General features: G+C 37.1%; 2 protein-coding genes across 3 annotated transcripts; both read right to left on the bottom strand.

The window, feature by feature from the left end:
* Nucleotides 1-940: 940 nt before the first annotated feature.
* On the bottom strand, nucleotides 941-2655 carry LOC121762039 ((-)-isopiperitenone reductase-like). 2 transcript variants are annotated; one of them, XM_042157787.1, is made up of 3 exons: nucleotides 2527-2655; nucleotides 1893-2184; nucleotides 941-1831 (listed from the first exon to the last, which is right to left on the bottom strand). In XM_042157787.1, the coding sequence occupies exons 2-3, from the start codon at nucleotides 2157-2159 to the stop codon at nucleotides 1166-1168; spliced, it is 933 nt and encodes a 310-aa protein (XP_042013721.1). In that variant the 5' UTR covers nucleotides 2160-2184; nucleotides 2527-2655; the 3' UTR covers nucleotides 941-1165. The 2 variants fall into 2 exon arrangements, with proteins under 2 accessions (XP_042013721.1, XP_042013720.1); XM_042157786.1 differs by having other exon boundaries at nucleotides 1893-2527.
* A 2754-nt stretch (nucleotides 2656-5409) lies between these two features.
* On the bottom strand, nucleotides 5410-6682 carry LOC121762040 ((-)-isopiperitenone reductase-like). The gene is made up of 2 exons (XM_042157788.1): nucleotides 6306-6682; nucleotides 5410-6237 (listed from the first exon to the last, which is right to left on the bottom strand). Exons 1-2 carry the CDS (start codon nucleotides 6570-6572, stop codon nucleotides 5569-5571), a joined length of 936 nt encoding a protein of 311 aa, XP_042013722.1. The 5' UTR covers nucleotides 6573-6682; the 3' UTR covers nucleotides 5410-5568.
* Nucleotides 6683-23778: the final 17096 nt, after the last annotated feature.

Raw genomic sequence — 23778 nt, 5'->3', positions numbered from 1 at the left:
CGGCGGAGAACCGTCGGAGAAGAAGAACAGAAGAGAGGGAGCGAGAGAACAGAGAGAGAGCGTCTGAGAGTAGAGAGAGAGTGAGAATATGAGAATTAATTGAGAAAGACCAAGGGTCTCACTCTCATAACAAACACAAACCTGGATCCAACGGCTGGAGACAAGGATCCGAGTGAGAGGGGCACGTGGCGGCATCCAGGAGTGAGAGGTGAGTGAATTGGGTCAGGCCCAATTAAGATACACATGGGCTACAAATAAACCAGGCCCAAATGAAGTCCACCAATATTCAACATGTTTTTTTTTTCCATTTGTGTTGTATAGGAATAAGGAGAATTTTATGTTGTTTCTTGCCACTTTGTTTTCGTTTTTCTTCACTTGTTTAGATGAATCACCTTTAGATAATGTATGTTGTGTTCATCAATCTACAAGGGGCTAAATATATCCACAAATAAATAGTAGAGAAGTTGGTGCTCAAACTACCCATCTCTCCGTCAAAACGTTTAACCTCGATAGATAATTTGAGCAATATTAGACAATAGGGTGGGAGTTGAATCGTTGATTATAGGTGATAATTCACCACTCTACCACTTGGTCAACTCACACCCATATTTAGTTTTTAATATTGAGTAAGCTTTACATATTTCATTTGTTGTTGATAATGTCTTTCACCTTGTCGGGCTCTTGGTGATGCAGTTCCAGCTAGAGTTGTGAATTGACTTGGGCTGACTCATCCCAACACGGCTCAAATCCAATATGGTTAGCATAAGCCCGACCCCTAAGATGGGATGGGCCTAGCCTGGTCTGAATCAGAATTTATGAAACAAAACTTAGTCCAACACAATCCGCTCCAGTGGTGGCCTATGTTGGGTTAGGCCCTAAACTGTATGGCTCGAGGTGGGCAGCCTGTTTGACAATTCTATGTCCAGTAGACGATGCTGAAATCGTCAATTGTGCGACAATGACTTGATATTCGCATTGAATTTGCGAAATGAACTAAGGATTTAAAGACATTGATACACCATGATTTATGATCGTAATTTGACCATGTGACATAGTTTATAGTTTAAAGGGTAAAATAGCTATTTTATTATTTTCCTGACTTTATTTTTAATCTTTATAATTTTATTTTTGAAAATTTTAATCTTCCACACACAGACACTATCCATCAAGTAGCAGCACCATACACATCCTTGTCGTAAAAGAAGGCGCCCGACGGCCCTCCGCGAGGCAACAGCGCCACCCCGACCACCCTCTGAGCAGCCTCCTCGGCGCTGATGGCACCGAGATTGCCAGTTAAATCCGTTCTTGCAAAGCCAGGGCAGAGGCTGTTGATGATAAAATCAGTGTGCCTCTTAGCCAACACTTTTGTGTATGCATTCAAAGCTGCCTTAGAGACTTGATAGGCCACACCATGACTCAGCCACTTGTTCTTCTCCAATCTCCCCTCTTTGAAATCAATGAGGAATTCTTGCACCACCCCATCTACGCTCTCCTCTGTCAGGCCCACCTCGTTACTCAACACAACTTTTGCGCGCTCATTCCGCAAGAGGTGAAGGTGGCCACCTATGGAGGAGACATTGACAATAGTTGGTGAAGCAGATAGTTGGAGGAGAGGAATGAAGGCTTCTGTCACTCTCTTTACACCGTAGAAGTTTGTCTGCACGCACTCTTCTGCAGCCTCGTATGTCTGGATCATGGTTCCACTTGCTTTCATCGACGTCTCAGCCTTTGAGTTAGCAAAGAGTGCAGCAGCAGTTGCTTCTACCACCTCTTGAAGTTGAACATTTGAAACATTATCCAGTCCTGCTCCTAGTATGCCTGCATTGTTCACCTGCAAAAAAATTGCTTTCAAAATGAATATGATTAGATATATTGATACAATGAAATGATACCAGAATGTCAAGCCTCCCATATTTTGTGGTGAGGAATTGAGCAGCAGCAGCGATGCTTGCAGAATCGACAACATTGAGTTGATGAAAATCCACACGATGAGAGAGGCCAGAGTCCTTGAGGGATTGCAGTGCTTCAAGGCCTCTCTTCTCATCCCTTGATGTTAAAATCACCACAATTCCTTTGGAAGCTAACTGCTTACAGATCTCCAATCCGATTCCTTTGTTCCCACCGGTAACTAATGCATACCTAGCTGCTGCCTCCGCCATTGATCGATGATATTTTGTTTTTTTGCTATGTGGATCAACACATGTAGTTAAAGGAAATGGGTGAGGCATTGCATAGCTGACTACATTCAAGAGATTAGGCATAGCTCGCAAAGACTCATAAGTATAGTGGGAACCTATATAATCTAGTGACCTATAGAGAATATTAATTTTGGCTTTCGAGGTCCATTAACTTCGATTAATATCGTTTACGCTACGTTTTCACTGTTTTGAACTTTTTCTAGACAAAAATACGCTCAATGCCATGAATGGCATTTCACCACCATTTTCATTTTTTAATTTTTTGTTGTGTTATCAAATAAAATAAAATAGCAAAATAACATAAATTAAAGAGAACACCAAAACATACTTAATTTAATAGGAAAAAGTTACAAAGGAAGGATCACTAGAGAAGGAACCGCCAAGGAGCATCGGAGTTTCGTCGGGATATGTTGGAAACCACCAGTATTTTGTGGTGAGGAATTGGGCAGCAGCAGCGATGCTTGCAGAATCGACAACATTGAGTTGATGAAAATCCACATGATGAGAGAGGCCAGAGTCCTTGAGGGATTGGAGTGCTTCAAGGCCTCTCTTCTCATCCCTTGAAGTTAATATCACTGTAATTCCTTTGGAAGCTAACTGCTTACATATCTCCAATCCGATTCCTTTGTTCCCACCGGTAACTAATGCATACCTGCTACCTGCCTCTGCCATTATTTAGTGATCGATGATATTTTGCTTTTGCTATGTGGATCCGATCAGATTTCATCAACATATGTAGCAAAAGGAAATTGGCGAGGAATTTGCATAGGTGACCATAACATTCAAGAGATTAGGCAAGACAATGCATAGCTCACAAAAACACATGAGTATAGCGGGAACCTATATTGCCTAGTGACCTTTAATAATAGAGTAAACTATATCGTGTTATTGAACATTGAACACGGTCTCTGAAAAAAAAATATTCGCGAACTTTGTCAAGGTATTAATTTTGGTACATAACATTTGAAAATATCTTCTGAGATTCATTTATTTCGATGTAATATCGTTTGCACTACTTTTTCATTGTTTCGAATTTGTTTTGGACGAAAATGCCATCAAGTATATGAAGGGCATTTCACCACTATTTTCATTTTTACTAAAAGTTTGTGTTATCAAATAAAATGAAATAGCAAAATAACATAAATTAAAGGCAATACCAAAACATATTTAATTTAATAAAAAAAGTTAATCCCTCCATCCCATAAAAATATGGACATTTGGGACGACAAGAAAATTAATGCACAATTAGTAAAGTAAGAGAAAGATAGAAAGAAAAAATAATTCATACTATTATTAGTGGAGAACGGAGCCCACCTTATTATAGAGAGATGTTTAAAAAAATAGAATGAAATATTTTTATGGTACATCCCAAAATAGAAAATGTCCTTATTTTTATGGGACGAAGGGAGCACAAAGGAAGGACCACCACAGAAGGAACCACCGGGGAACATCGGAGTTTCATCGGGATTTGTTGAAAACCACCAGGATTAATTTTTTGCTTTCTAGAGAAAGATAAATGAGGTGAGAAGATCAGGCTGGAGTGAAGGAGTGATGAAATGAGGTTAAAAACATGATATTTATAGAGTGAAATTAAATAGTAGAAAACTAAACTAAAATTACTAAGGCAGGAAAATCAGCAAAACCCACCACATTAACACTGAGGAAATCATGGAGCCGTGACGACCGTCAATCCCTAGGTCGGCCGCCACAATATTTTCCGGGCAGATGACTGCAATAGCGTTGATTGATAAACCCGCCAATCGGGTCGGGCGGGTTTATAGATGCTACTGCAAAATGCCCTTACTATAAATCTATATTGGTGATGCCAAGTCTTCCACACATATACACAACGGCTATCAATCAAGTATTGCATTCACATCATAAAAGTAGGCCCCAGATCGACTGTCATTCCACTGCATTCAAACTTCCAAAAAGCATCAAGTCATATATTGACGTTATTGCATGTGTTGAACTTAATTGGAACCACAACCAAATAACATTCGTGTCCAAACAAAATTCCCAAAAAGTCGAATCGCGAACGAATCACAACATGTTACGTACTATGCTTAATACTTTGTATACTTGTACTCTGATACGAGCCTCTTTTTCATATTTTGTTTAGATCCTTTTTCTATTATTATTATTTGGTTTAGATATATTAGGGATTATCATATCTTTTCTTATATTTGTTTCTTGTTCGTTAAGTTAGGGTAGTAGTTCTAGTATTATAAATAGGATAGATTGTTATCTTTTTAAGTATTCAATCAATATATGAAATTATCATTCTTTTGGCTCAATTGAGTAGCAAACAAGAAACATCTCCTAAGGTTGCCGACGAGGCTGATCTCGCGCTCAACCGCCCCTTTTTGTCGTCCAAGTCACGACCCAACGTTGGGCACTCGACAACGACGACATCTCGTTTCTTGATTTTGTGTGGAAATCGACGTTAAGGAATTAGGTCCTTAACATACTCCTATTTGATTTTCTTTCCTATATTTACATCACGATTTAGCATTTAATATAAAATTTCTATGTTGATAAATCGATTATTACTATTACTAAATTTTTCAATCGACATGATTAGCTAGGAAGCGAATGGAGGCTAACTAACTACTCTATCGACATTCGGCATTAAATATCTTATATTGTCATTTTAAATGTCTATAACTAAATGTTCCTATTTACATTTTTATTTTTTTTTAATAAATTCTATATTTCACTAATTTATTCTATTTATATTTTACTATCAAACTATTATTACCTCTGTCCATTAAAAATAACTTGGTGACATGAGTTATAAGTATTGTTAATAAAAAATAAGGTCAAACTCATTCAATAGAAAGTTAATATTTATATAAAATAAATAAATAATTTTAGTTGATGGCCAAAACGAATAAAAATATAATTATTTTTATGAATTTAGATAGTATATAAAAATAAGATGTATTACTTAGTTTTTCTATTTATATTTCTTAAAATTTGTGGAGAGGCAAAATGGTGGGAGTATTTAATTTGCAACGAGAGAGTAGTTCCTTTTTAGGTTTTTAAACCACAAATCAATTGTACGTTTCATTGTTTTACTGTCCCTTTTGATTATTATTAATAACAAATTTTGAATTTTAGAAATCGATAATTGTGTTTTTGTTGTTCTAAGGCTTCTGTGTGTTGTATGATCAATGATGGTGTCTATTGGGAAGAGAAAGCAGGTAAATACTATAATACCACGATTATGTAGTAATTATAACAGAAATTATAACATTAATATAGTAATTCTTGAGCATATCATGCTACTTATTTATAGGAAAAGGCATATGCAGCCATAACTATAGTGGTGATTGCAAGAATTCCACGCACATGCAATGGCTATCCATCAAGTAGCAATACCATATAAATCCTTGTCAATCAAGTAGCCCCCCGTCGGCTCTCCACGAGGCAGCAGCGCCACCTTAACCACCCTCCCACCGGCCTCCTCGGCGCTGATGGCACCGAGATTGCTAGTAATATCCGTTCTCGCAAAGCCAGGGCAGAGGCTGTTGATGACGAAATCAGCGTGCTTCTTAGCCAACACTTTTGTGTATCCATTCAAAGCCGCTTTAGACACTTTATAGGCCGCACCGTGACTCGGCCACTTGCTCTCTTCCAATCTCCCCTCTTTGAAGTCTTTGAGGAACTCTCGCACCACCCCATCCACGGCCTCTTCGGTCAGGCCCGCCTCGTTGCTCAGCACAGCATTTGCGCGCTCGTTCCGCAAGAGACGAAGGTGGCCTAAGATGGAGGAGACATTGACGATAGTTGGTGAATCAGATAGTCGGAGGAGAGGAATGAGGGCTTCTGTCACTCTCTTTACACCGTAGTAGTTTGTGTGTATGCACTTTTGTGCAGCCTCGTATGTCTGGATCATAGTTCCTTTCGCTTTCAGCTGCAGCGGCGTCTCAACCTCTGAGTTAGCAAATACTGTAGCAGCATTTGCTTGTACTAGCTCTTGAAGAATTGAAACATCTCCCTCCAGTTCTGCTCCTAGTATGCCTGCATTGTTCACCTGCACAAAAATTGCTTTGATAAGTTAGCCTAATGGTGGGAAGTTGAAGATGAGATATGCATTGATACCAGAATGTCAAGCCTCCCATATCTTGTTGTGAGGAATTGGGCAGCAGCAGCGATGCTTGCAGAATCGACAACATCGAGTTGAAGAAAATCCACATGATGAGAGAGGCCAGAGTCCTTTAGGGCTTGCAGTGCTTCAAGGCCTCTCTTCTCTTCCCTTGAAGTTAATATCACTGTAATTCCTTTGGAAGCTAACTGCTTACAGATCTCCAATCCGATTCCTTTGTTCCCTCCGGTAACTAATGCATACCTGCAACCTGCATCTGCCATTGATAGTGAGATTAGTTAGTTCGATGAGATTTTGCTTTTGCTTTTGCTTTTGCTTTGTGGGTCTGATGAGATTTCAGAAACATAGTTACTATATAGTAGTATGTAGCAAAAGGAAAAGTGGGTGAGGCAATAATGCAACACAATAGTCAAATTAAAGAAAGGGCAGCCTATTCATATCTGACAAAAAAGTCATAATTTTAGACGGAACGTATTACCTATATCTGATAGGGACATATAGTAGCAGTACTATGAAATAATGCATATCTGAATACAACAGTCAAAAAGATAAGGTGGGCCCATGCATAGCTCACAAAAACACATAAGAGCATCCATTAAAATCAGGCGAGTAAATGTAAAAATGCACGCTTCACATAAATAATGGTTGAGGAGGTATCCTATAGCAACGATAGATATTGCAAAAATCGTAGTAGTAACGTAAATAAAAATAAAAAAATATTAATCATAATTTTATTATAGAGACAATAAAATTTTTAATTCTTAAATTTTGTTATAATATAATTTGGGGCTCTTATTTTTTTTAAAAATATGTCACACGAGTCTGAATTTTGAATCAATATTAATGGGAAGAATTTTTGCACTTTTTTGGCTTTTTTTTGGACCAAAATATCATTTCAACCCCAAGGGTTATTTTTGTCTTAAAATTGTAGAAATGGAATTGAAATAGAAATACATCTCATTCCCCCATTCTGTTCTATCATTTCAAATAAGGATCTTAGAGTATATAGATGTTTTTTAGTTCACTCATTCCATAAAATTGGATGATTTTCTTTAATGTATGCAACATGCATGGCTTCTTCATCCAGAACTATACATTTTTTTTATTTTGATTCGTCGCTGATGCGAATCAAATTGATCATCTTTATTCCCTTAACTTTACTTGATTAACATGATCTGGTGCTCGCAAAAGTATGTTTTCTAGTGTAGAAAGTGGAATGGAATGAAAGAATGGAGCTGAAACAAGCTTGGAGATGTCTGCTACAGTGCTGCCAAGACACCCGATCGGGTGAGGCAACCGGCTGCCCGATCGGGCGCTATCCCATAAAGCATTGGAGATAGAGTGGCAAATCGCCCGGTCAAACTACATTTCGATTCTATTTACAACACTAAATAGAGTAATTAAAATCTTTATACATAAAATGTCTAACATTTTAGGTGTCAAACTATATTATCCATGGATCAGGGGGAGAAAGAGATGCAAGATATTATAAACAATGCACTGAGATTGAGCACAAATAACGGTTGATTACATTTTGCTGTGTTATTACATTTTCCCCAAACTTCTAACATAAACACACCATGTATCCAAACGTAGAAAAATCCGATAAAAGAAGCGACTAAGTACAGGACCGGTTGTCATAAGGAATTCCTGCCGCCGTGGTATTCGCTTCCAGTACATTGATAAAGCACCCTGCGACTATAAAAATTAGAAGCATCACACATAATATTCTTAAAAAACTCCAACTACTGAGATCGAGTGTTTTTCCGTTGCTAGTGATCAACATTTTCGATAACTCATGGTGATAGCAGCCAGCGACATCAATGTCCATGCATTGCTGCTATGTGAAGAAATTTCTTGAACATGGAAATGAGACTCCATTAACAAGATATGGATCTTCATTAAGTATATCTACAAGTGTTGTTACACTCCCTCGGGATGCTGCTTCATAGAGTTCCCTTTCACTCACCATTCTCCCCCCACTATCTTTCTTTCTTTCTTTACTTTCTTCTTATTCATAAGTGATCGATGTTTATATAGACTTCCAACAGTAAGTCAATGTTTATTGAAGGTTTTTCTATCTATCTGCACCGATCATTCTGCAATTTATTCATATTAGGACGCAACCACTAGCATTGTTTAAACAAGAATTCCAATTGAGGGTTGACTTTAAGCAACTCTCCGATTAGTTAATGTCCTACTTTGTCACACACGTCACAAGACTAATATTTTTTAACATAGTTGCCCCCATACTATTATGTCATTGCTAGATCATAACATACATATTATATTGTTTCTACCAAATTTAGTGTAAATTATAGTGTAAAAGCTCCTACAAATTATCTAAGTTACTCAAAAATATACATTAAAATAAAAATTAGAAATCTCAGCCCCTGTCGATAAATATTTATGCGTCTGCCACTGCCCAGCGGAGGTGAAATACAGATAAAATGCATAAAAATTAATGTCACCATATATACAAATTAGTTGGGTAGACTAAAAGGTTACTCCCTTTGTCCGTGAATATGAGTCTCATTATTCCATTTTGGTCCATTCATATTTTTTTTACTGTAATTGGTATATAGACCTCACATTTCACTAACTTATTTCACTCATATTTCATTCAAATATGAATGAGACTTATTCTCTTAATTTTTTCACCCTTTTTTTAATATTTCTTAAAATTCGAATTGGAAAGAAATGAAACTCATATTTGTGAACCGAGGTAGTAACTCGATATGGTTTACATTGTTGGGCTCCAAATTTTAGTCCAAATAAACACTTTTAAAGAGCTTAATTTATGGATCGGCCCACTTCATGGATTACAATATGTCAAACAATATAAATATCTGAGGGAAGAATCCAACACAATGAAAGCATAATCGGCATCAATCATGGTAAAATCATATAAACGTGATGAATAGGAAGGTCGTTTTTTACTACCTTATGAAATGAAGCAGTCAATTAAACGAATCTGCAAGGATATAGGGACTACAGACATTGGTTGTTACCTAGTAAAACCGATTCTTGCGAAGGATAGAGAATGAGTGGAGATTTGTTAACTGGACTGGACTAACCCAGCCCAGTACAGATCAGGCTTAGTATAGTCAGCCCAAGTTGGCCCATTATATATGATGGGCCTGACTTAGGCTGAGTCCGAATTTATAAAATGAAACCCAGTCTAGCCCAATCCGCTTCAGTGATGGGCTGGCCCCATGCTGGCTCCGCCTCCATAATATGGAGATTTGTAGATTGCTACCTAGAACCAAAGCATACAATTTGTAGATTGCTACCTAGAACCAAAGTGTCATTCCTATAACTAAGGCAACAACTCCTAAAAGCTCCTAAGATAAATTTGCTTCATTCAAAGGCTCAAATCTCTCGATTATATTGGCAAAGACGTCAACTTCTCTTCTTTCAAATTAAATTAAGCTACTCATCTCCTGAGTATTGTAGTAAAATCCACATGCATTTATAAGATGGTCGATCAAACAAAATATAATAGAACTTTTCATCATAGGCAACTCGGTCTGATGTCCCTAAACATGAGTATTTCTAAGTTTTCTATGTTATGCTCATGACTACATTCACCTCGGATTTTTAAAAAAAATAAAAACAAAACTAACAAAAACAAACTAATCTAAAACTAACAAAAATAAACAAAACCAACTAAACTCATGGTCCACCACTTAAAAAAATTGAGAAAGAAAGAAAAAAAGAAGAAAAGAAATGAAAAGAAAAGAAAAATCAAAGGAATTTGGGCAGTGTGAAGAAATCTGGACAAAGTCTAGAATTTACTGAGATATGAATTGTTGGTTGGATGTTTATATTGATTTAGTAGAAATTGATCACTTTTGCTATGTTGGATTTAGTCACTTTTTAGCCAAATATTCCTCACCTTACCAAAGAGCCTATATTATAACCTAAAATAAAGACTTTCGGATTTTTTATTTTAATCACAAAAAGTAGAGGATGGATTAGACTTTGAGCAAACCTATGGTAAACTTTGCATGTTGCATGATCTGAGAGCATATATTCTTTACCTTATACACTTTGAGAGTGAGTGATAAACACACTTCTAAATCCTTGTGAGCGCATGTACTTCAAGGTGATCAACGAGCTAGTAATGAAAGTGCACTATAAGCTTTGCTTGATTTGATTTGTATTCTTGTCGAACTATTTATTTTCTTTTATAAACAATGAGGCAACTATGAAGTCTAGTCCTTAAGATCTGTGTTTCTTGTTTAAATTTTCTCTTATTTTGTTTGTGGACAAACATATATTTAAGTTTAGGGAGTTGATAAACACGATTTTTGCATGTTTTTAAGACCTAGATTTAGCTCGTTTTAAATCTCAATCTTGCAAATTATGTTCTTAAATTGCGTATATTATATATTTTGGTATTTTGACGTGTTTGTTGATAAATGATAGAAAAAGACATAAAAAGGTGCGAAAAGTGTCAAGATGCAGCAGCCTCTGTTCTAGCCCATTCTGCCTGCGAGTTGAAGTCCAATCAGTGTCTATTATATACCATTCTCTTCAGCTTCGAAAGAGTTTCGCGTGGATGTCTTGGACATCTAAATCGTAGTTCTGTGGAGAAAGTTATGGTCATTCTACGAACGTCGCGCAGTGCAGTTAGGCGGAAATTAAGGAAGAAAAGAAATTGTTGCCAAATGTTTCCTTTTAATTGAAAATTTCGAATTTACCTTGTTTCCCATTACTTGGAGGATGCTTTTTAGCAATTATAAATCTTTCTCAAGCATATATATACCTCGTAACCTAATTCAAAATATTCATCTCAAAGCCTCCAACCATCTCCATCTCTATACTTCTTCCATCCCATATTCCACATATTATTCTTACATCTTCCATTGGAACGGAGCTCTGTAGATCCAGGCAAGTGAAGTCTGAAGACTACATCATTCAACCCTGGGTTTTGTTTTGTTTTTCTTCATGTCTAATACTTTTTGTTATTTTACTTGTCTATGAATAGTAAATATCTTTTGTACTCCCTCCGTCACATAGTAGATGGATCACTTGGAAAATGGCACGGGATTTTAGGAGATGTTGTTTTGTGTGTTAGATGAAGAGAGAAAATAGTATATTTATATTAATGTGAGAGGGAGCTTTTTCCATAAAAGGAAATGTGACATCTTTTGTGGGTCAAACTAAAAAGTAAAGTGTGACATCTAGTATGAGACGGAAGGAGTAGAATTTTTGGTAAACATGCTATGATTATAAGTTGTTTATTCAATTATTTTTACTTGTTAGCTCTTGTATTTATTTCAATTTCTCTCGTGCAAATTAAGCTAAAACAAAATTAAAAATGAAAAAAAATGTGATACTAATGTTGGGTTGCCTCCCAACAAGCGCTTGGTTAACGTCTTTAGCTTGACGTTCTTTGAAGCTCATATGTTATCCTCCTATTCTCGGGAATTCCTTTGGAATGCCTTTTGTACCTACAATTTCGCAATGTGAGCATAGAATGAAGAAAATTGTAGTAGGATATAACAAGTAACTTTTGGCATTCCCCCAAACTTAGATCAAATTAAGGCCTAGTATGCAAATCAAATTATCTACCGTAACATGATCATTTTTCATCCCCATAATCTTCTTTATCCCTCAATTAATTGCAAGAATTTTCAACTATAAACTAAGATCAAGCAAAACAATTAAGCTCTAAATATACACAATTCATGCAAGATAAAATAGCCCCACAATGCTATGAACATGAACTATGTGTATCAACAACTAAGCCAAAGGGATATTCAAATTTCATCCACCAAGATCAAACATACTCAGGCACACTCAACAACAATTAATTCCAAAATTCCGATACACACAAATTCATCATTTCTCATCAAACTCCAATCCAAACTACCAATACATATCAACAACAAAGTCATTCAATGAAATAATTCAAGTTCAAAGCTCAGAAATTAAAAGAAGAACATACCTTGTGTTGGTTGACAATTGAGCATAAGAATAATTGGTAGAAGGAAATTGACTATGTGATGTGAATTTGAAGTGTGGTGTGTGAGTACGTGGAGAAAACAAAATTTAAAGTTTGTTTAAAAGAAACAAACGGAACATAAGGTTTTTTTCAATTTTTTTTGTTAACGTTTTTTTTAAATAAGAAAAACGAAATGAAAAATCTATATACTAAACATTTGTGAAGTGTTATATTGCTAACTCAATACTTAATTACTAACTACAACTAAATAATAGCCATTAGATATTCAAATTAAGGGCCTAAATCATTAGCCCCCTGAATGTCAATACGATAAAAAAAGTCAATAAGGGTACTAATGTCAATTTACAACAAATTAGTTGTAACTAATTATTGAAAAATATCCCATAACTTTAAAACGCATATAACTTTCTTGATTTAAATTATTTTTTCACACAACATATATCAAATTAAAGATAATTTCATAAGGATTCTAACGAGATCTTACTTACATATGTTCCAATGTCAAAATTTGAAAAAAATTTCAAAAATTTTCAATTTTTTTGTACAGCAGCAAATGTCAACATGATATATAAAATATGTCAATATAATACATGTAGAATGTCAATATAAGCAATGTGTTAACATTCTCAAATCATTGTGTTGATATTTTCGAAATACTATATTGACATTTTCATCCAAAACCCTAATTTGGTATTTTTTTTATCTTTTCGATTTAATTAATAAAAATGAAAATTACACGTGGCAAATTGTAGACCACAAGTTTCTAAAATCCTATGATCTTAAATTAGTTGTAGTTAGCAATTAAATGATTGGTTAGCAATTGAGCACATCCCTAAACATTTACATGAACTAATAACGACAAACTAAAAGATTGAAAAAACAAAAGGTTTTTTAAAAGAAATGGAAGATTTTTTTTAAAGAGTATAAAAACGAAACCTTTAAGAAAAAGAAAAATCTAGTACTAGCTTCAGCTCTGCGGAGAGAAGCTTCAGCTCTGCGGAGGAAAAACAAACTAAATTAGGAAACTAACAAAAAGAAGAGACCAGTTAACATGAAATTTTACATCTTACCCACACTCTACGGAGCTTATCGTGATACAACAGAAGACTGTGCAAACATAGAATTTAACTCACAATCCTTAGTGCTGCTTCCCAGTGAGCTACTTGAGGTGCATGCATGAACTGACTAACTACTCCAACTGCATAAGCTATGTCAGGTCTTGTGTGTGATAAGTATATCAGCTTCCCGACCAGACGCTGATATCTGGTACGGTGAGTAGCTTCAGCTCCTTCTACTATTTGCAGACTGTGATTCTGAGCCATAGGGGTGTCAGCTGGCTTACAGTCAAGTAGTCATGTTTCAGCCAACAAATCAAGAACATACTTTCTCTGACTGATGAAGATTCCCTTTTTCGATCTCAGCACTTCTATACCCATAAAGTATTTTAGCACTCCCAAATCCTTCATTTCGAATTCTGCAAATAAGTTTTTCTTTAGTTGATCCATCTTCTCTTCGTTATTCACCAGTGAGGATCATATCATCTACATAGATGATTAAACAAGTGATCTTTCCTTCTCTCTTCTTCAGGAAAAACGTATGATCAGAGTTGCTTTGCTTGTATCCATATTTCTTCATTGCATCTGTGAACCTTCCAAACCAAGCTCTAGGTGACTGTTTTAGCCAATACAACGTTCGTTTCAGCTTGCAAATCTTCCCTCCTTCGAATTCCCTAGTAAATCTAGGAGGCGGCTCCATATAGATGGGCTTCTTCAGTTCCCCATGTAAGAACGGGTTAGTCACGTCAAACTGATGTAGTGGCCATTCCCTAGCACTCAAATAGTACTCATCTTTGCCACAGGTGAGAATGTCTCGGCATAGTCAACTCTATAGGTCTAAGTGTATCCCTTGGCTACTAGTCTTGCCTTTTACCTTTCAATCGACCCATCCAGCCTCCGTTTGATGGTGAAGACCCATCTGCACCGCACAGTTCGGACTCTATCAGGTTTCAGACATATTTCCCATGTATTGTTCTTCATTAGGGCCCGCATCTCTACCATCATTGCTCTTCTCCAGTGGGGGATCTTCATAGCCTCCTCGGCCGTGTGGGGAATTTCTTCTTCTTCATACAGGGCTGCCTCAAATGCCCTAGCCATCTCAGTTAAATTGGCTTTGGCCAAGTTCGCCATAGAGTACCTGCTCTTGCTAATCCTCTCAGGACTGTATCTTTTAGCCGGGATTCCACGAGTACTCCTTGAAGGGAGTATATAGCGGCCAGTATCACCATCAATCACTGCATTGTCATTCTCATCTATGCCAGTCTCGTCAGAGGGAACAATTGTATTATTTGAGCTAGTTTCAGGAATTACCTCAGATATCACTGGAGGAGGACTAGATCGAGGCGTAGATGGTTGAGGAGGCTCTACAGCAGACGTGACCTGCTCGGCTGTGACACTAGCTTGCTCTATTGGTTCTACAATTGTCACGACCGCCCATACTAGGGGTACTATAAAAGAGGAGATCGTGACCACGGGATAGCAATAAAGACAACATTTAAGGACGACAGTTCACAAGAAAGGCTCAAATAGCTTAAAAAAATTATCAAAATCCAATTAACCTCCAAAAGAACAATTGTTTTACTTTACGAAAACCCTTTTTTGAGTAACGAAGTAAACAGCGGATTAACGTCTAAAAGGATTTGACATGCCAAAAATAGTACGAAGTAAAGAACTCTTGGGGCATAGATAAAAAAATATAGCAGAGGAAATAAGGTTTCAATGAGAGTCAAGGATGACGCCTATGTATGCAGACACAACGCATCCAAAAATTTCCTAGGCCGACTCAACATCCCGCTCAACCTGCAAAATTTTAAAAGAAATGCAGGGCTGAGTACTTGTTGTACTCAATGGGCTCATGCCGAAAACATTTAACAGTTATGTCATCCATACCAGTGAACTCGAGTTTTTACGTTTATTTCAGAATATCACGAGTATCACCAAAACATTTTCATAGACTGGCCAGTCAAATAATCTCCCCACTTTCTCAACAATCCATCAATCACAAACATCATTCCATGTGCGACGAAAGTGTGGCCACACTATTCACCCACGAGACCGACCGACTAGCAAGTACGGCTCCCGATCCCACCAATGTACACAGCCTGATAGGGTTTGCGGCCCTACTCATACCCGAATTCGTTTAACATATAGCCATATAGCCTAACGGAGTAAACTCGGACGAACTAGGCATCAGGCACACAATCTCAATCAAAACAATCCATGGCATGACATAACACTTTAAACCACCCTTATAGATCCACAATCATATTTGGAAAATTAAAAGAGTTTAGTTAAAGAAAGCCCACCTCGCTCGTTTAGATAACACAATACACAACTCAAAGCAACCCTCGTTCCTTGTGCTCACGTACGTACGACAACCCTTTTCAACACCACAATACAATCAGCCTTTCATCACAACAATTATCATGCATGCCCTAACGTTCCTTCCATCGTCTCTTTAATTTACCTATCCCAAACGTTCATCACCACAAGGAAACACACCATAGCTTACATCAACGAACAACACATCACTTCATCATAGAATGAGTTCCTTAACACATATGCATCATGTAATTCTTTAAACTTGACAACAAGTATTATTTTAACATGACAGAAATCTGGCAAAACTGCGCAGTCGTTTTGTAAAAATCACCAAAAAATTCATCCTACCTCATATGAAGCTACAATTTTGGTCACTACACAGTAGACACATTCAAGCACGTCCAGTTAAAATTTCACACCGAAATCATATCATTTGGTCAGTCAAAACAACAATTCAACCCTCAGGTCGGAACATACAAATTCTAGCAGTACTGCGCGGTTCGATTGAAAACTTTACCAAAAATTCATCTGATGTTCAATGAGGCTGAAATTTTCACAAAACACAGAAGATTCTTCAAATTTCATCCAGTCAAAAATTCACATCAAGATAAGGCCATTTGGTCGGTCAAATCAAAAAACGAAACTCTCTGGGCGAAACTACAAGTTTCTGGCAGAATTGCGCAGTCAACTTCAAAAATTTATTAAAATTTCATCTTTCGTCAAAAGGGGCTGAAATTCACACACAACACAGAAAACACCTCAAAATTTACTCAGTTAAAAATGTGTGTCAAAATAAGAGCGTTTGGCTGGTCAAACATACGTCGGAATCCACTGTCCAACCGCCACAGTTTTCAGGCTTCACAATTTCAAAATTTGGGTTTCTTCCTCATTCATCCAAACACAATTTTTTCATGCTTCCCACACACAAACATGCTTCAAGAGGTTCTCAAAATCATGTTCTCATATAATCACACATCATTCCCAAATGATTCATTCAAACTTCACACATATTCATTCAAAATCGCATATTCACAATTCTCTCATACAAAACACAATTTTCCACCGATTAATTATGCGATCTATGATTCCTACACTCACTATATGCATGAGAGAATCAAGAATAAGGTTTAAATGGAGAAGATGAGGAAAAGATTTTAGTTATACCTTCTTGAATCAAAAATCAAACGGTAGAAGCAAAGATTGATGCGATTCGTCGGAAACTCTTGAAAATTCCAACTCCAATGGATGCAAGAACAAGTATGGAAGAAATTTTGGAGAGGATGAAGAGAGTGAGAAAAATTGTGTGGAGGAGGGAGAAGGAGAAAGGAGGCGTTGAAAATGGGGGCTAGGTTTAGGGCTTAGTTTAATTTATACATTAGTTTAATTCACACCCACTTACAATTATTAAATTATGGGAGGATAAAATAAAATCCCACAATTTAGAGGAACAAAATAGGCGTTTGAATGGGGATTAATTTTGAAAATTTGTTGATTTAAGTAGCAAGGAAAAATAACAATATTTACTTGGAGAGAAATATATTCACAACTTAGGAAATAAAATAATGAGTATTTCATGAATAAAAGAACAAAATAAATTAAATCTCCAAGTAGGAAATAAAAGGGGGGCGTGTATTTGAGACATGTGAGGAAAAATATTTAAATCTTCAATTAAATGGGAATAGAATTTAAATTTGGTAATTTTTTATAGGAAAAAACTCCCACAAAATAGGTAACAAATAAATAAATTTTCACCAGGTAAAACAAAAGCATGTAGGCGTGTGGGATGAAGATACAATAGAAGGAGAAAATTCTCACCCCCCATTAATTAGGCATAGGTATTAATTTGGCATTTATTTGAATAAAAAGGGTTCCACAACATAGGAAACAAATAATTTCATAAAAGAAAATTCCCACTCGACATCCAAATCAAAACAAAAGTCGCAGAGAATTTTTTTTTTTTGGGATGTTACAACAATCGAGTCACTTGGATATGGAACAGGCAAACTGAGGGGTCGAATTATTTCACTCTCCCCCTGAGAACTACTCTCTCCCTGACCCCGATGTTGGGTGTGATAAAAAAAATTCGCTTTCTAGAATATTACAATTCATGGTTGTTATAATCTTCCTGGACCCTGGGTGGTAACATTGATATCCCTTCTGATTTATCCCATACCCAAAAAACACATTTTATTGCGCATGCAGAAAATTTGCTTCTTTCATGTTTAGGAACATGCACATAAACAGAGTAACCAAATTCTTTGAGCGGAAGAGTAAGAGGTGGGAGAGAGTTTGCAGAGGAGTTTTCATACTTAGTATCTTAGTAGGCAATCGATTAATTAGATAAACTGCAATAGCAACAGCTTTGGGCCAAAGAAATATAGGAACATTGGAGTCAAAGAAAAAGGGCTCTCGTTACCTCTAGGATTATCCTATATTTTCCGCTCCGCTACCCTATTTTGTTCCGGTGTGTAAGGACAAGTGGTTTGGTGAACTAATCCCTTCCCTTTAAAAAATAATGTTATTTCTTTGTTGACAACTTCCCTACCATTATCTGATCGAAGGACTTTAACAGTGGTTTGAAATTGTGTCTGGATCATTGTAAAAAAGTGAGTAAATTTTTCAAGAACTTCAGATTTATTTGTTAAAAAATATACCCAGGTCAGTCTAGTGTAGTCATCCACAAAAATAAGAAAATACTTAAAGCCATGATCACCAGTAATTGGAGCGGGACCCCAAACATCAGCATGCAGAAGAGAGAAAATAGTCTTAACACGAGTATCACTTGATCTAAAAGATTGTCGGTGGCTTTTCGCCAAAACACAAGACTCACAAGTAATATCCGAAAAATGGGAAAATTTTGGAAAAAGCAATTTTAAATAACCCGAGGATGGATGTCCCAATCTGCGGTGCCACAGCCAAGCTTCTCGGTTTGCAGATCCGTGAGCAAGTATCGCGGTGCCACGTTGTTGAGGAATATCATCCACATAATAGAGGCCTTGACGCTCAGTGTCACGCTCAATTATCCTCCTCGTCCTGATATCCTGTAATAAGCAGAAGTTTGGATGCATCAGTAAGGTACAATTTAATTCTTTTGTCACATGACTAATGGACATAAGTTTATGAGACCATTTGGGAACATAAAGGCAATTTGAGAGTTTCAAGGTTGGTGAAATTTCAATAGTTCCACTCCCCCCCCCCCCACAACAGTGAATTCCCCATTAGCAGTTTGTATTAGACTTTTAATAGCCCCATTAAATTCAGAAAAATCATTCTTATCATTGGACATGGTATCGGTTGCCCCACAATAAAAAATCCACCCACTCTCCTTCGAGCCAGTTTTACTTTGGGCTATACATGCAATAGGTATATGTTCCAAGGGTGCAAATAGATTCGGGCTTAAAAAAGATTTTTCAGACAGTTTTGGGGTCAAATGGTGAATCTGGTTATTCTTGGGTCTCAAATGTAATTTACCCGGGTCATATTGCACATATTCTGAATTATAGGGTCCAGAAACAAAATTAGGCAGGTTGTGGGGTTTCTTTATTATTTCACAAAAACTTAAAGGACTAGAGGGTAAATCAAATTAGGGATTAGTGTTATTCAACCCTAATCCGTTACCTCCATATGATCTGCATCCTTTCTTCTCTGCGAAAGCTGCCTCGCCGACCATGGCTGCCTCGCTAGATCTGCCGCCTCCACCTTGTTGAGGACCGGTATCTCATGCTCTCCCACCGGTGTTAGCAGCCTCTCGATTCCCCGCTCCCAGTGGAAATAATCCGCCTCCATCTTCAACTCCGATCGCCAATCGTGCTTTAGCCTTTTGGTTTTCATCCTACCATTCCGAAAATCCAACGAGGAGGAAACAGGTATCCCGAGTATGCTTTTGTTTTTCGCAATGAGAGCACCATAATTTCGATTTGTCGATTTTGAAACCGCCTCGGTGATTGGGTGGTTGCGCGGCGGTTCGTGACAGTGATTGGCTTGGCCGTTGTTGTTGTTGTTGGGTTCTGACTGTGAATCCGAGCCCTACTTGGCCCGATGATGAGTCGTCGATGATTGTGCCAGTTTGGTGGTCAGGGTCTGTTGTCCGCATCATTTTGCGCCGTGCGGCTTCTCTTTTCACCATCCCGTACACGGTCTCGGCTGAGGGCAACGGGACCTCTTTAAGAATTTCCCTCCGGATTCCATCGTACATCGAATTTAGTCTGGTCAGAAACTTGAATAGGCGTCTGGTTCTTACATATGTTCGGAGTTGGCTGATTCCCTTGTCGTAGCAATCGACCGGTTGATATTGGCACCGGTCGATGTCAATCCAGACTCCGTGAAGTTTTTGCCAGTACGGATCTGTTGTGCTTTCAAAAGTGGTTTATAGGCTCTCCTATAGGGCCAGTGCAGTATGATGGTGTGCGAAATCGACAACGATTTCAGTCTCAATGTTGTCAATTATCCACGAGAGTACGATCATATCAGCTTTCTCCCAACTTGAGTAGCCTCGCGTTCCTAGTTCCGATGGAGGTGGCGTACCGGTGATATATCGGTCTGCCCGCCTCCCTACAATTGCTACTCTCATCAACCGTTTCCATATGGAGTAATTCGTCCCATTAAGTTTAACGACCAGAGTAACATTCTTGTTCATCTTTAATCGTCCATCCTCAATGTTGTTTGGTTTTTGTTCCTCCTCGTTGTCTGACATTTTTGGTGTAGGTTGCAGATTCGCCTTCTTGGCCGGGAAAGGTTTCTAGGCTATGATGATATTTTTCTAAGCCTTTGCTCTGGTACCACGTTGAATTGAATAATTGGTTTTGATATTCATTCTTGTTGTAAATCACAATATACACGACCTCTTTAAATAGGCTTGAGGAAGATATAAACATGGCACGACTTGCTCTATACACAAAATCAGCAATTTCCTAATTTACGACATCATCAAATCTTTCCTTCTTTAATTGATTTCTTTCCAACACACACAAATTATATCTTAGATAATATTTCTGCTTGACCTTGGGTTTTTTAGCTTTACTCTTACCTTTCCCCCATGCATGACTTAATTGTGGATCTTCAACAAAATCAGCTTTGTCAGCAATAAAAGGAATTAAAATTATTGAGAGAGGGAGTTTGAAAGATTTCACCCATTCGTCGAAGTATGGATATGTTCACTCATCACTTTTAGTAGCCCATCATATCTCTTCTCTGTATCTTCCATAAAACTTGTCAAAGCTTTCATACTAGTGTCCCACCAATCCTTGATTTTCGATACCTCCTCTGCATGTCTCATACTTCTTTATAAGATCCACTCATCACATCTTCAAAGCTCTCACAATCCCATATCCAAATCAGAAGCCTACTATATAGGGAATAAGGCATTGTTGTGCTCCTTGCTCTCCTCAAGTACCTCGAAAAAATAAAAAAAAAACAAAACAAAACAAAAAACAATAATATTAAACTCTAAATTAGTATTATCAACCTTTCTGCAATATCAGCTTAAAGTAATAATATTCCCCGGCAACGGCGGCAAAAACTTGATGCACTATTTATTAGCACTAAAAATACTTGCAAGTATACAAGGTAGATCTAGTATCGCTAAAGGTCAATACCGGGATATCGAACACAAGGAATAAGATTGCAACTATCTATTACTATTTAGAGACATGAGATCTTGGTTAGATTTATAAACTAGACAGAAAGAAATAAATAAATAACGGAAAATATAATAACAAATAATACAGAGCAGGCTAAAGAATGTAGAGTTTTAGGAACCACAATCAAAATCTAATATCCAATCGACTTCCTTGAATTACTGTCTCTACAGTTACTAAGCTATCACAAATGTAAAACTATATCTTCTCCCGAAGCATACAATTTGTAGATTGCTACCTAGAACCAAAGTGTCCTTCTTAGAACTAAGGCAATAACTCCTAAAAGCTCATAAGATAAATTTGCTTCATTCAAAGGCTCAAATCTCTTGATTATATTGGCAAAGAGGTCAACTTTTCTTCTTTCAAATTAAACTACTCATCTCCCGAGTAGTGTAGTAAAATCCACATGCATTTATAAGATGACAAATCAAACAAATGTATAAGCACAAGAGAAATTGAAATAACTACAAGAGCTAACACGGAAAAACAATTCAAGGTTTTTGCGCCATTGCCGGGGAATATTATTTCTTTAAGCTGATATTGTAGGAAGGTTGATCATACTAATTTAGAGTGTAATATTATTGTTTTGTTTTATTTTATTTTTCGAGGTACTTAAGGAGAGCAATGAGCACAACAATGCCTTATTCCCTATATAGGAGGCTTTTGATTTGAACATGGGATTGTGAGAGCTTTGAAGACGTGATGAGTGGATTCTTAGAAAGAAGTATGAGACGTGCAGAGGAGGTATTTGAAATCAAGGATTGGTGGGACACTGGTATGAAAGCTTTGACAAGTTTTATGGAAGATACAGAGAAGAGATATGATGGGCTACTAAAAGTGATGAGTGAACATATCCATACATTCGACGAATGGGTGAAATCTTTCAAACCCCCTCTCTAAATAATTTTAATTCCTTTTATTGCTGACAAAGCTGATTTTATCGAAGATCCACAATCAAGTCATGCATGGGGAAAGGATAAGAGTAATGCTGAAAACCGAAGGTTAAGCTGGAATATTATCTGAGGTATAATTTGTGTGGGTTTAATTTTATATGTCCATGGTCAAATTTCGTGTCTGCACAATCTTCTGCTGCATCACTGGATAAACTCCGTAGAACATGGGTAAGATATAAAATTCCATGTTAACTGCTATATTCTTTTTGTTAATTTTTTAGTTTAGTTTGTTTTTCCTCCATAGAGCTGAAGTTTTCCCCCGTAGAGCTGAAGCCAGTAATAGTTTAATTTTGTTTTTTTTCTTTCGCTGAATTTTTCATTTTTATACTTAAGAAAACAATCAGTTCTCTTAAGTTCTTATTTATTTTCGTTTTTTTTTAATTATTTTTTAGTCCCTCCGTCCCTCTGTGGTAGAGATATTTCTTTTTTGGCACGAGATTTAAGAAAAATTATTTTAAATGAGTTAAGTAAAAGGAGAATAAAGTAGAAATGAAAAAGGTAAAGAAATGGAGAGAGAGTAAAGTTAATTACTTATTGAGAAATAAAGTTAATTACTTATTCTCATTCCCGGTTCTGACGGAAATCGCCCCCTAGCACCTCAACTAGGGTTTATCTTTTCCTCTATTTGTTCGTACAAATCGTGGGGCTCAGGCTCGATATGTCAAGGACCTATCAACTAGTGCTTCCATTGATTTACTCTTCTCCCACCATAATCAATTTCTCTCAAATTCACGTCCACTATTGAAACCTTAGCTTTTGTTGCTCGAGACCACTCTCTCCCTCTCCGGCGCCAATCTATTCTAGAGTTACCATGTCTTTTCTCGGTGCATCACAACAACACACTCTCCAACATATTTAATGTGAATCTTAAGGATTCAAGAAACATCTGTTGCCCGGATTTGTTCTTGCAATAATATCCAATAACCCAAACAAGAAATATGACAATAAAAAGATGGAAAAGAAGAAGAAGATGATAAGTGTTATGATTTAGATTCAAGCTCAAGAAAGAAAACCCAATGGCTACTTTCACAAACAAAAACCTAATGGATCCACCAACTAGCAACACAAGAACTAGCAAGCATACCTTAACAAATAATCTAAGCCCGACAATAGAATAAATGCAACCACAAGGGATTTTGGATAAATCTTCAATGATGAAGATGTGTGCTCACAATGGAGTTTTTGTTCTTCAATAATGTTCAAAGTCTGCCCACAAAAACCCTAGACATGGGTATTTATACAAGATACTAAAAGTGCTGAAAAAGAAAGACAAAAAGATTCCAAAAACGGAAGTCGCGTAAAAAGCCCGATCGGGCGTTTTTACTTATGCAAAAAGCCCGGTCGAGCGAACTCTGTGGAGTTCGCGACCAAAAACTGTCAGAACGCCTGGTCGAGCGTTTTCCCTTGCAAATCGCCCGGTCGGGCATTTTCTCTGGAATCCTCCAAAAACACTATCTTCGTCTTCGAAAGGGCTTCGCGTGAGTATCTTGCACGCCCCCATCAGAGTTCGGATGAGAGAGTTATGGCCA

Source organism: Salvia splendens, chromosome 13 (genome assembly GCF_004379255.2).
Source record: "Salvia splendens isolate huo1 chromosome 13, SspV2, whole genome shotgun sequence".
NCBI lineage: Eukaryota > Viridiplantae > Streptophyta > Magnoliopsida > Lamiales > Lamiaceae > Salvia > Salvia splendens.
The sequence above is the reverse complement of the archived record's forward strand: the minus strand, read 5'-3'. Positions and strand labels throughout refer to the sequence as shown.